The sequence below is a fragment of the Paramormyrops kingsleyae genome, chromosome 9 (genome assembly GCF_048594095.1).
Source record: "Paramormyrops kingsleyae isolate MSU_618 chromosome 9, PKINGS_0.4, whole genome shotgun sequence".
Lineage (NCBI taxonomy): Eukaryota > Metazoa > Chordata > Actinopteri > Osteoglossiformes > Mormyridae > Paramormyrops > Paramormyrops kingsleyae.
The window spans coordinates 884,131-897,134 of NC_132805.1; the positions used below are offsets into that span (position 1 = coordinate 884,131).

Sequence of the window (13,004 nt, forward strand, 5' to 3'; positions counted from 1 at the left end):
CCCGAGGACTGGGTTGAGAAACCTTGGCCTAAAGCATGGAGTCAAACCACTAGGTGGCACTAATGCTCACGGACCAAAAAAATCCCGTTCCCATATTATTTTTGCAGAGTGGAATGCAAATTAGCCCATCAGCTGTAATTCTACAATCAGCTACTCAATGCAAACATCTCCAAAGAGATCAATAAAAGGAAATTCAACTATGGTCAAATTTCACTGCTGCAAAATTTCGTAGAGGATCGGTGTGATGCTAACAGGCTGATATTTAAATCCGTATATCCTTACCTTGGTGACAGGTAGCTCCTTGGACTTAGATTCAAAGAGGTGCTCCAGTTTGGACGTGTCAACCTTGACAGGGTCCAATTTGGACCACAGTGAGTCCTTGCGGTGCTTGTGGTTACGGTGCTGCCAATCCACAGGTCGGACCTCATTCCAGAATAAGCGGATCGTCTTCTTTTTCTTTACAAATGCGGGGGGCTCACCCAGACCCAGATGTGGGGATCTGAGGTGCAGCTGTGGGGGTGGCACTGCTGAAGAAAAGGGTGGGGGTGGAGGCATCATGCCCGGGATTGGAGGGGGTGCAGGACACCCCAACAAGGGAGGAGGGGGCGGCAAGGAGTTGAGACAGGGAGGAGGGGGTGGGGGTGGTGCCAAGTCTCTCAGGTCTCCAGATCCCATGTTACCCACATCCAGGATGTCCAGGTCGTCCTCCTCCATCAAATCGGTGAAGTCCATGTCTTTGATGCGGAGTTCTCGTGGACTTGCCATCAGCTGGTCCCAGATGTGATCGGACTCCTTCTTAGCAGGAAGCGGTGAAGCGGAGTGTATAGTCCGGTCTGGCTGCGCCGGCTGCCTTTCCGGTACCTCAGGTTCTGGTGGGGACACCAGCCCCTTCACCAAATCGCCAAACTTCTCAGCAACAGCCCGGACACAGCCCTGGTTGTCCAGATGCTCGACGTCCATCTTCTTCACGTTCTCCTCTGAAGCTTGCCGGTTGGCCTCCAGTGTAGAGATCCTGCTGGCCAGGTTTGTCACGAACGGGTCTTGGCCTTCACACGCCTTCCGTTCTCGGCCCTTTTCACCGTCCTTCTCCTCATTCTCCATAGCAGGTTTGTTTTGGGAATAAAGCATGTCCAACATAAAGAGTTTGCTATTGAGAACTTTACTACATTGTTCATTCACGTCTGCATCCTTAATGCTCTGTGACCACGTCTCTGGAATTGCAAAGAAACACATAAAATTAAGTTCATATCACAGAAAATTATTATTTACCTTTGATCAATAATTCATATGCATTAAATAAATATAGAAATACAAAAATACATAAATAAAACTATAATTATGAATGAGTGTAATTTAAATCCTCATTAAATCACAAAAGCCATAACTAGCCCTCAGCTGAAGGCTACCTGTGATGTTGACTTCATTTGCAATGAAGGAGAGATCAGTCTCCACACCAATGACCCCCGCAGGATGGAGCAGCCCCCGCACCTGTTTCCGTGTCGCTGGTGGGTTTCTCCTCCCGCTCCTCCCTCTCCAAAGTGCTGCTGGCTGATGAGATGCTGGATGCTGAGCAGTTGTCCTTCTCATTGAGCTCCTCGTTCTGCCTCTCCTTCTCGCTCAAAGGGGCGGCGTCCTCACCGTCCCGCTCTGGTCCCTGCTCTCGCCCCCCCTCTACCTCTGCACTCGGCACCATCGCTCGTTCGCACCTCACGTCTTCCTCATCTCTTTCTTCCCCCTCTTTCTTCACCAACGGCTTTCCCTCTTGTACTTTCTGCTCTACCTTCCGCCCGACATCCCTTCTGTCCGATACCTCCTCCTCCACCGACTCCGAAGAAGATCCTGCCACCTTCGTCTCGGGTTCCTCACCAGTTCTGGACTCCTGGTTTAATGCATGGTGTCCATCACGGACTAAGAAAGAAACATCATAATTTTTTTATGATTAAACGAAAGTATAACCACTTCTGGTACAATTTCCATGCAACTGATCATTCAGATGATTATTATGATACTTTTTAATTATTATTCTTTATAGTAGCAATGGATCTTCTCTTCTGAAAGCTAAGCATGTAACTAAGATGTCCTGCTATGCTAAACGGAACTGTCTACCTGGGAAAACGTACACACATCTTGTGAACTTATTTCGTCTCCGACTGTTGGGGCACCCTGTCCTTCTCCCACTTTTTCTTCAGTGGAGAAGATCAGAGAAGTTCAGGGATGCTGGCTGCATTAAGCCTCAGATTTTGTGTGGAAAGTGCACAGTAACCACCGCCTGACCAGCTCAGCAGTCACGGACGAATCATGGATGTGGCTTCTCTCTGTCGCACATCCAGATCCTGAAATGTTCCACTTTGTCATCAAATTACTAGGCTTTGCCCTCAGACAAGCCAAAGCAAACACTCATGTTTATCTATTTATGTGTGTGTTTTTTCCCTTAGATTACTCAACGCTTTCATTATGACTCCTTACAGATTGTCTGTCATGCTGGAAAAGGGTAAAGCTCATGTCCTGTGTGGGCTTCTGGTTCTGTGCTGCTGTGCGGATGGATGACAATGGCAAACACTGCCATGAAATGTGGTATGACGTTTTCCTGCCAAAGGCACTCACAAAGTGCTAATGAGCAAACCAGCGCGCGTGACTGGCGGGATGCTCGGTGAAGCCGTCTCTAACATATACCCCTCTCCCTTAAAGACACGGCTGTACACTTTCATTTCTGTCTTAGACTGGAAAAGCAACTTTGAGTTTCTTGTGCTTTTCAAGAACCTTCTGCTAACCAAGGTCAAACGTACGAGTTACAAAGGTGCATGTAGGACCCGAAGGGAACAAACAGGATGAGTCTTAGAATGGGCAAAGCTTTCAGCATTTTCCCTAACTACTGTACCAGAGATGAAGACAGACGAAAGGCTGTTTTATAAGACACAGCTCAACCCTTGTGAACCACTGTTCAAGTTTTGAGCATCTCAGTACATCATTCAGATTTACTAAAACTTCAATCCATTTAAAGAAATATGCATATCTGATTTCACATCTTCACAGCTAAAAGGGACTTACTGCTGTAACTGTCCCGTTACTTAAAGAGGTATATCTTCAGTGGAAACAGTACGACAAAAATACTGTATGAAATATGCTGAACTGGAAGCGGGATGTAGTGACATGGAGGAGTGTCACACCATATCTGAGAAGCCCGGCTGACAGGCTTGGCGTGAAGTGTGCATTTATAAAAGACAAATCACATGAGCAATATTTATTCTGTGACGAGCAACCAAGCGCATGCAAAAAACAAAAGCATATTTAATTAATGCAGAGGATAGTAGGTGTCTGAAAGAATGTTACAATAACTGATGAAATCTGATATAATGACAACTATTGGGCATAATGGCATATGAGAGGTTGATATTGTGGGGGGGGGTGCAAAGGTTTTTTTTGGTTTTTTTTTGGGGGGGGGGGGGTGATTGAAGCCAAATTAAATACTAGGGGGCAAACCCCCCCCCCCACATTCCTTCTGGTTCCTAAGCCCATGATTGAACGTTATTTTTGTTAAGGTTTAAACTTTCTTGAACAATTGAGAATCCCCTCATGGATAATTTATAGCACGTTTGACCTTGGACAGTTTGGCATGGCAGTCATAATGCTATGACAGAAAACGAAAGCTCGATGCACACCTTGACCTGAGGGCGAGCGTGCTGAGGGCGAGCGTGCTGAGGGCGAGCGTGCTGAGAGCGAGCGTGCTGAGGCTTCCTGCCGGGGCTCCACGGGTGACGGGGTCGCACAGATGGACGGCAAGCCGGGGCTGGAGCGGCGTGGACTCAGTGACAGGGTGAGCTCACTGCGGCCCCGAGGGGCTGTCCGCTGACGCTCTATCTCGTACTCCGCCGCTGCCAGCTTCTCCACCTGCTTGTACCTGCAGAGACAGGAGACGGGTCTCTAGCTGAAAGCTGAGGCTCGCTTAGGAGACACAGAAAGCCTCACACGGGATGACAGTATGAACCTGAAGAGTATCTATGTAGGAAACACCTTAGTAGATATTAATTTGACAGCCATGTTATTATTGTGGTTTTGTTCATCGATTGATGTTCTGATTTATATCTCTACCGGGAGCTGGGAGGAGGCAAAAATGTGGATCATCTGGAGGTCTCCGAGGACCAGGTTGGGGAAGACTGCTATAAGAAACTCGGCTGTAACGTTTTCACAATGCGCCATCTACACCACAGACCTCCGTCATCAGATAACTGATCTCATAACATCTCATGATAATAACGAATAACTGATGCCCTTTTTGTCCCTTCTCCACAAACTCCACCCAATGTTTTTGACGTCTGAGACGGTGCCACCCCAATGAGATGGTGGTTCATCCTGCTTCTCTGTTCAACCCCACAAGCGACTTGGGTCAAATCCCACCAAACCTCAGACTGCAGGTCAGAATTTAAAGGCCAAAGAATTACTAAAAACTTTGTGTCCGAAAAGGTAACAGTTTTCTGTTTCTTGCATTTGTGCTCTGGTACATGAGACATGAAACAGGGTAGGATATGAAGGATGTCTGTTGTCAGGCACATCGTCCCATTTCAGGTTTTCATTTTGGAAAATTACTTTATAAGCTAATTACAAGGTGATAAAACCCCACTGAAATATTATAATATCAAAGACAAGGTATTCTCTCAAAAAGATAAAGAGAAACTCACAGTAACACAGAGGTATTTTAGGTTATGCACACAAAGTTTATCTTTATCTGGGTTCACTTGCAAAGCCTTGTCATGTTTATGCAGAACGTCTTCATATGCTACAGACACCGATAAACTGTCAGAACCATAAATTATCAAGAACTTCCATTCTATTACCTTAAAGGACCCAGCATCTGTTATCTGTTCCTGGAAAACAGCTGTGAGCTGTAGGCATGGGCTGACAATTGGCATCTTTTGATTCATTATGCACACATTCATAAGCTCACATTCTTTTTACCTATTTATGCATATGTGAAAGTGGGAGAGTACATATTTACCTAGTAGCCTGAGGACTTAATTAACCAAATTTATTATCACCAAATTAATTTAGGGGGCCAGCGTGCCCACATCTGAATGTGTGCTGAGGATTTTCACTTTCCTGTACAAACTGAAATGGTTGAATATGGAGTGCAATGGATAGAAAAATGCACCTACCTCTCCTCACGGGCTTGTCTGACCTCCTCCCTTTTGTCAACATAGTCCCGGCTGAAATCAAACAGCAGAAGACAAAATAATAACACATTCAGTAATAATCATAATCATAATCACAACCGTAATCGTAATCATAATCATAATCGAGTAATACATGACTTTCTGTCCTTGTAACTGAGTTTAATGGATTAATACAGGGCTCTTCAAATCTGGCACTTGATTCCAAATCCAGGCCACGTTATCAGTTCTCCCAGGTAGCTAGTTTAATAGTTACTGATTCTGATTGGCCACAGAGGCTTCATACCTGGTTCACAGGGAAAGTAAGGCTAGAAAATCAGCCGTGCTCGGCCTTTGAGGACCCTGATTGGAACAGCCCTGGTTTAATATGGGGGGTGGGTCAACTTATTTGTAAGGCTTGTTTGGAGGAAGCAGGTGACTTCAAACTTCATGAAAGCACAAGAAGACAGGAGCAGTTGATAGTTGCTTGTGTAGCGATGAACTCGGCAAGGGCAGTGACATGTAAACCAACAGCTGCTTCACATGTAACATAAACAGCCTAATCATTCCCTGTTAAAGCCAATGGAAGTTGAGCTGGGGAGCTCTGGAATGAAGCAGTTGGATATAACCACGGTTTTTAGATGGGAGCTGTGGCAGTGTGGGTCTTTATATGGTAAGCACTCAAAATAAGGCATCTCGTGTTGGCTCAGTGAATGCAAGCCCTTGATTACTCTTTTCTCCACTGACCATAATAAGAGAGGACAATTCATATGAGTCTACAAACAAACTCAGGCATTTCTCATAGATGGCACACAGGCAGGCAGGCAGGCACGCACGCAGGCAGGCAGGCATGCACGCAGGCAGGCACGCAGGCAGGCAGGCATGCACGCAGACAGGCACGCAGGCAGGCAGGCACGCAGGCAGGCAGGCATGCACGCACGCAGGCAGGCACGCAGGCAGGCAGGCATGCACGCAGGCAGGCACGCATGCAGGCAGGCAGGCATGCAGACAAGCAGGCAGGCAGGCAGGCACACAGGCAGGCAGGCAGGCAGGCATGCAGACAAGCAGGCAGGCAGGCACGCAGGCAGGCATGCAGACAAGCAGGCAGGCAGGCACACAGGCAGGCAGGCACGCAGGCAGGCACGCAGGCAGGCAGGCACACAGGCAGGCACGCAGGCAGGCAGGCAGGCATGCAGACAAGCAGGCAGGCAGGCACGCAGGCAGGCAGGCACACAGGCAGGCACACAGGCAGGCAGGCAGGCAGGCACGCAGGCAGGCAGGCACGCATGCAGGCAGGCAGGCATGCAGACAAGCACGCAGGCAGGCACGCAGGCAGGCAGGCACGCATGCAGGCAGGCAGGCAGGCAGGCAGGGAGAGAGGCTCTTTGTGTGGTAAGCCCTTTGAGTGCCTAATTCTGCAGACTACAATGGAACTCCTACACTGTCACAAATGTTTGCAGTTCAAAGTCTTTTTTCTGACAAATTAAATATTTGTTGGCTACACTGACTACACATCATCTTGACATGGGTAAGTCCGAGGACAGAGAGGGCAGAAGAAAAGTATGCAGACAAACAAAACTTGCTCATACTCTCAAAGTGGTATCATAGGGTTCCTGGTGCTACGGTGCCCTTTGACTCCTTGATTCTGGTAGCACGTCTTCCCTGGAGACCCGAGGGCATGTCCACTGGTACTCACCTGAAACGACTCCTCTCCTCACGCTCAATTCTCAGCAGCCGTTCCTCCCTCTCCATCCTCCTCCTCTCCCGCTCCGCAGCCAGAGATTCCTGGTGCTGCCGGTACGACGAGGTCAGCAAACCCCCCAGGGTTGGTCGGGAAAAGCCCGCAGCAGGAGAGGAGCTAGACATTACAAACACAACTGGCATTATTAGAAGTTTAGTGTTGTGGAGTTGGCAATTTTAGGGAGTGACCCCATGAGCTGGAAAGTCTGACAATAGGCCTGCATATTTCGGTCAGACTTTATGACAGCAATTAAAACTTGATTATTTGGTTGGAAGGCAGTACTGTGGGTTCAGAACTTAGCAGGAGGACCTCTGTGAAGAGCCACAAATCCATGTAACTGGCTATTTTATTACTCCAGTCTCAGAGCTCTGCTGGCAGATTAGAACTGGCTGATCCAGCACAGAAACACCTCATATTCTGAGAAATGCCACTGGCTCTGGAAAAGTCCATATTACTTTCACACATTGATGTCCTCACCATTAGAGAGCCATATAAAGTAATCTAACATCTCAGTGGAGCCAAACCGGCCAAACATCAGGACTCAGGTCCTGAGAAAGGCCGACGCTTAACAGATGGTCCTTCTCACCTGGAGTCTGCTGAAGGAGACACTGTGGCACTATAGCGACTGGAGGGTGTAGAGGGGGCACTAATGCTAGAGTAGGATCGGCCCATGTATGGACTCCCTTGGCAGCTGTTCCTAAGACAGCAAGGGGAGGAATGCGGAAGGGACAGATTGGGGTTATATAGTCAAGATAATGCAGTTATATCTGCATCTTAAACATACAATTTCAAATCAAGATTCAAAATCCAAGTTCATTTATCATGTACGCAGTCAGTTCCACCAAGCAATGAAAATCTTACCTTGATGGTCCTTCCACTAAACACAAATTAACACACAACACAATAGTAACAACTCAAATAACAGATAAATAAATATGTAATAATTGTTAAAAACTGAAAAATTTAAAAGCCTTGAAAGTAACAATTTCCGAATATAAGAAAACAGGACAAATGGGAAGCAGATAGCGAGTGTATGAGGGTAAAGGTTAGGCTTAGGGTTAGGCTTAGGGTGCAAACCTGGCACCTCCGACGCCCATCATGAGGGGTGCAAACCTGGCACCTCCGACGCCCATTATGAGGGGTGCAAACCTGGCACCTCCAACACCCATTATTAGGGGTGCAAACCTGGCACCTCCGACGCCCATTATGAGGGGTGCAAACCTGGCACCTCCGACGCCCATTATTAGGGGTGCAAACCTGGCACCTCCGACGCCCATTATGAGGGGTGCAAACCTGGCACCTCCGACGCCCATTATGAGGGGTGCAAACCTGGCACCTCCGACGCCCATTATGAGGGGTGCAAACCTGGCACCTCCGACGCCCATTATGAGGGGTGCAAACCTGGCACCTCCGACGCCCATTATGAGGGGTGCAAACCTGGCACCTCCGACGCCCATTATGAGGGGTGCAAACCTGGCACCTCCGACGCCCATTATTAGGGGTGCAAACCTGGCACCTCCGACGCCCATTATTAGGGGTGCAAACCTGGCACCTCCGACGCCCATCATGAGGGGTGCAAACCTGGCACCTCCAACACCCATTATTAGTGGTGCAAACCTGGCACCTCCGACGCCCATTATGAGGGGTGCAAACCTGGCACCTCCGACGCCCATTATGAGGGGTGCAAACCTGGCACCTCCGACGCCCATTATGAGGGGTGCAAACCTGGCACCTCCGACGCCCATTATGAGGGGTGCAAACCTGGCACCTCCGACGCCCATTATTAGGGGTGCAAACCTGGCACCTCCGACGCCCATTATTAGGGGTGCAAACCTGGCACCTCCGACGCCCATTATTAGGGGTGCAAACCTGGCACCTCCGACGCCCATCATGAGGGGTGCAAACCTGGCACCTCCAACACCCATTATTAGTGGTGCAAACCTGGCACCTCCGACGCCCATTATGAGGGGTGCAAACCTGGCACCTCCGACGCCCATTATTAGGGGTGCAAACCTGGCACCTCCGACGCCCATCATGAGGGGTGCAAACCTGGCACCTCCGACGCCCATTATTAGGGGTGCAAACCTGGCACCTCCGACGCCCATCATGAGGGGTGCAAACCTGGCACCTCCGACGCCCATTATGAGGGGTGCAAACCTGGCACCTCCGACGCCCATTATGAGCGGTGCAAACCTGGCACCTCCGACGCCCATTATGAGGGGTGCAAACCTGGCACCTCCGACGCCCATCATGAGGGGTGCAAACCTGGCACCTCCGACGCCCATTATTAGGGGTGCAAACCTGGCACCTCCGACGCCCATCATGAGGGGTGCAAACCTGGCACCTCCGACGCCCATCATGAGGGGTGCAAACCTGGCACCTCCGACGCCCATCATGAGGGGTGCAAACCTGGCACCTCCGACGCCCATTATGAGGGGTGCAAACCTGGCACCTCCGACGCCCATTATTAGGGGTGCAAACCTGGCACCTCCGACGCCCATTATGAGGGGTGCAAACCTGGCACCTCCGACGCCCATTATGAGGGGTGCAAACCTGGCACCTCCGACGCCCATTATTAGGGGTGCAAACCTGGCACCTCCGACGCCCATTGGTGTCACAGTGTGACAGGGTTATCTCTGAGGTGTCTGACATCGCCGTGCCTTCCCACCCTGGAACAAAGGGAGCCCTGTTTGGCCAGACACACCACCAGGTACCCCACTCACTGCCAGTGGAAACCTCAGATGGGTGGCTTATTTATTCATCAGATGAGAAGATGTCAAGCGACTATTTTTGACTTCTGATCAGAACTTGTGTTATTTTATTGTCTTACTAGTCTGATTAGGGCTGGGACAAAGAGCTGACAGGTCTATGATCTCAAAGCAGCTGGTGTTGCTGAAAGACTGAAGACCTTCTGTGCCACGTGATTCCAAGATCCAACAATGATTAACACTCTGCCAGTGCTGTGCAGTTAAATACTGCTACTGAGACCAAGAGCAAACTTCCTTTCACATTGAATCGTTACCAGTCAAAGAAGGTTTGCAAAGCTGTATGTTAGTGCAACATGGATTACGGGCAAGTAATGTCAAGGGATTCATCTGGCGTAGATTTTTGTGTCTGGATTCAAATGTACAGTTTCCTTCCTGACTTTCAGAAAACAAAAAAACTTAACGCTCAACCATTTTAGCCTGTTTCTGTCTGGGGTGCCGACCTCTGCAGAATGAACAAGACCGCTTGGACTTTCTTTGACAGCTGATGGAGATCACCCTTTGCCGGGCCCTGCTAGCACGGCTCTGCCGCGCTATAATGACGGCGTCCAGCCCGCTATGGTAGTCGAGACAGCATCTCACCCCCTCCCGGCGCGAGCTCCGGCAAGCGAGCCGGTCCACAGGAGAGGTCATCAGCTGCCACCTTCCATCAGCTGCTGACCTGTTCAAGTCTAGAGCAACAACGTGAGCCGAAGAGATCAGTGCTGACCCCTCCCAGTCATCGCATGACAGCTTGGGCTGCTAGAGACAAACCCTAAACACCATCTGGACAGTTCCTTCACCCAAGCTATAGCCACTGTCTTATTAAGTCATCCTCTCTCTCCCAGAATACTGAACAGCACCCAACAATTACATTTTATTTATTTATAAAGAAGACATTTTTATCCAAAGCAGCACAAACCCTCGAAAGCAGAGTCAGACAGTCCAGTCCCTGGAGCAATTAGGGGTTAAGAACTTTGCTCAAGGGCCCAGTAAAGAAGACACTCTGACACCGGGATTCAATCCAGCAACCTTCTGATGACAGGCACAGCGTCCTAACCTGCTGAGTCATACACTACCCATTTACCCGTTTCCTACCTAACACTCACTCCCTATAACCCAGAGTGCACAAGATCTTAGCTTCTCCTTCATAGGACACTGCTTACTTCTCCATACATTTCCACACCACGCAGTTACCAGCACAGATGTCAGACTTTTACAGTAATGTACACCTTGCACAGCAATTGTCTATATTCACAGGCTCACATTCTATTATTTTTTTTGCGAAACACATCATTAATCGAAATCTATATGTGTACCTTTATGTATGTATGTAAGCTAATACAGCACGAATACCAAACCACCAGTAGAAATTTCATCTATATTCCAGTGAAAATGTTCGGTGAATCGAAGTGACACTGATTCTATAATCACCTGTAATAGGCGCCCAGGCACTGGTATGTAAACTCGACCTATGGCCTTACCTGCCAGAGCCACAGAAAGCTCTAGAAGGACTTGGGGAATATTGTGAATAATACACATTTGTTCAGCTGCAAGGGGAGAGAGGTGACAGGTGGAGGTGGGTGAGTTAACTGGGATTTGGAGCACAACGCTGTCCCATTCTGAGCTTAGAGAAGAACAAAACAGCGATAGGAGGTTCAAAGCGGAGAAGGACGAGTGATTCTGTAATTACTGTCACACTGCTCTGCATAGCTAGAAGGACACCGCACACCACTAGAGAGGCTCTAACAAGTATTATTCTTACTCTTGATATGCTGCAAAAGGGAATAAATCAAATTTTGTACAATTTTTTACTGCACTTTTTAAGCTATAGTGAACATGCATTAATCAGTAATGCAGTAATCATAGATGAATTTGCATAATTAACCATAGTGGTCAACCAGATGGTATACTAAACTAAAACCAGCTGTAACTAGAGAGAAAAACAACAGCAAAAGAGCAGAGTGTCCTGCAGCAGCATGCCTCTCGTCTAGTCCGCACTGCGTCTACTCCACACCTCGTCGGCTCCACACTGTGTCTACTCCACACTGCATCCACTCCACACTGAAGGTTTGGTTGTTTTATATAAAAACAACAACATTCTGTTAGATTTATGTTGAAAATTACAGGTAAGGAAGGGGGTGGTCATAGCATGGGCAGGGGGGAGGGGAGGGCTTGGAAGTGTTTATATTCCCTTGTCAAAAACAATAAATTGAGGAGCTTTTAAATTTAATCATCACACTATAAACTGTTCTGTGGGTAATAGCAGAGCAGCTATGAAGTTTTAAATTAAGGCGTTAGAGCATGGTTAAAGTTAAATGGACCGTGAATAAGCGTTACAAGAATATAATAACATAAGAATTAGGATATTTTCTTTTTGTTGGCTGTTACATTAAAAAATAACCCGAGCATTCGTGTGCGTGAAATAACAGCCATGGAGACAGCGTGGGAAATGGGTCGCAGAGTACTTCCTTAGAGTCTTAGAAATCAGGAAATCAGAATTCAGGTCATTTATCGACCAACAGGAAGAGCTGGCAGTTGCGTTGTCTTTGTCCTCAACAAGCAGAGAGAGCCTCATGTGTTCGTAAAAATAGAAGCGTTGTGGCAAACTGTGTTGCATATTGTCATGAAACAATGAGGCAGATGTGCGATTAGCATGAGAAAAGTTGCGAGATGTGCATGGAAGGTTCTCCGGCAGCAGCCAGCTTGGTCAAGCCAATTGTCTGCTCCTGAAAGACGAGAGCATTCCTTATGAAATACAAAAGGCGCATGTTAAACAAAGCGGCTCGCCTAGGCGGGGGAAGGGGGTAGCGGCACTACAGTTAGCATGATGCTACAACTCAAGCTGCGCTAATGGCCACTTGCAGATCCGCACATCGTGTATAGATGCTCAGCGACAGGGGGCAGTGGCCCTGGCTCAGCGCTCACTGCTTGTTATTCTGATTGCATCAATTGCAGAGGAAACGGTTTATGCTTGTTCTCTGGGTTCAGGCCACTACCTGCGGTATGGCCCTCCCACTCCATCCGTCTGAGGCTCGTTGGAACCATTGGAAACCTCTACCTCATTGAAGTCGTAGAGGAAGAGGTGGAAAGGGGAGTGCAGGAGGTAGGACAGGTGCTTCGGGGTGGGGGAGGGGGAGCCGGAGGGGGTGGTGAATGTGGAGGAGCCTCGAGAGGAGGAGCCAGACACCAGGGTCATGGGGAGGCCACAGGAGGGGTTCTGCTGATGCCCGGGGAGAGAGGCTGGCGCAGAGGGTGGTGAGGAGATGGCAGGAGGAAGAGGTCCAGGAAAGATGCAATCGATGGACCTCAGGAAGCAGGCGTCGGCCACCGACCGTTCCTCGTGATTCACTTCCTCTTTTCGGGTAGCAGGAA

The 13,004-nt window shown here is 48.6% G+C and overlaps 1 protein-coding gene across 3 annotated transcripts in view; it reads right to left on the reverse strand.

Moving 5' to 3' along the window:
- Positions 1–13,004, reverse strand: part of fhod3b (formin homology 2 domain containing 3b) — a 144,400-nt gene that overhangs the window by 17,472 nt on the left and 113,924 nt on the right. For all 3 annotated transcript variants that reach the window (XM_023824351.2, XM_023824350.2, XM_072715959.1), the window contains 6 exons: positions 7,472–7,582; positions 6,841–7,002; positions 5,151–5,201; positions 3,660–3,898; positions 1,489–1,908; positions 283–1,211 (listed from right to left, as the gene is read on the reverse strand). In XM_023824351.2, coding sequence (XP_023680119.2) covers positions 283–1,211; positions 1,489–1,908; positions 3,660–3,898; positions 5,151–5,201; positions 6,841–7,002; positions 7,472–7,582 — 1,912 coding nt within the window. The remainder of the gene's footprint in view (positions 1–282; positions 1,212–1,488; positions 1,909–3,659; positions 3,899–5,150; positions 5,202–6,840; positions 7,003–7,471; positions 7,583–13,004) is intronic.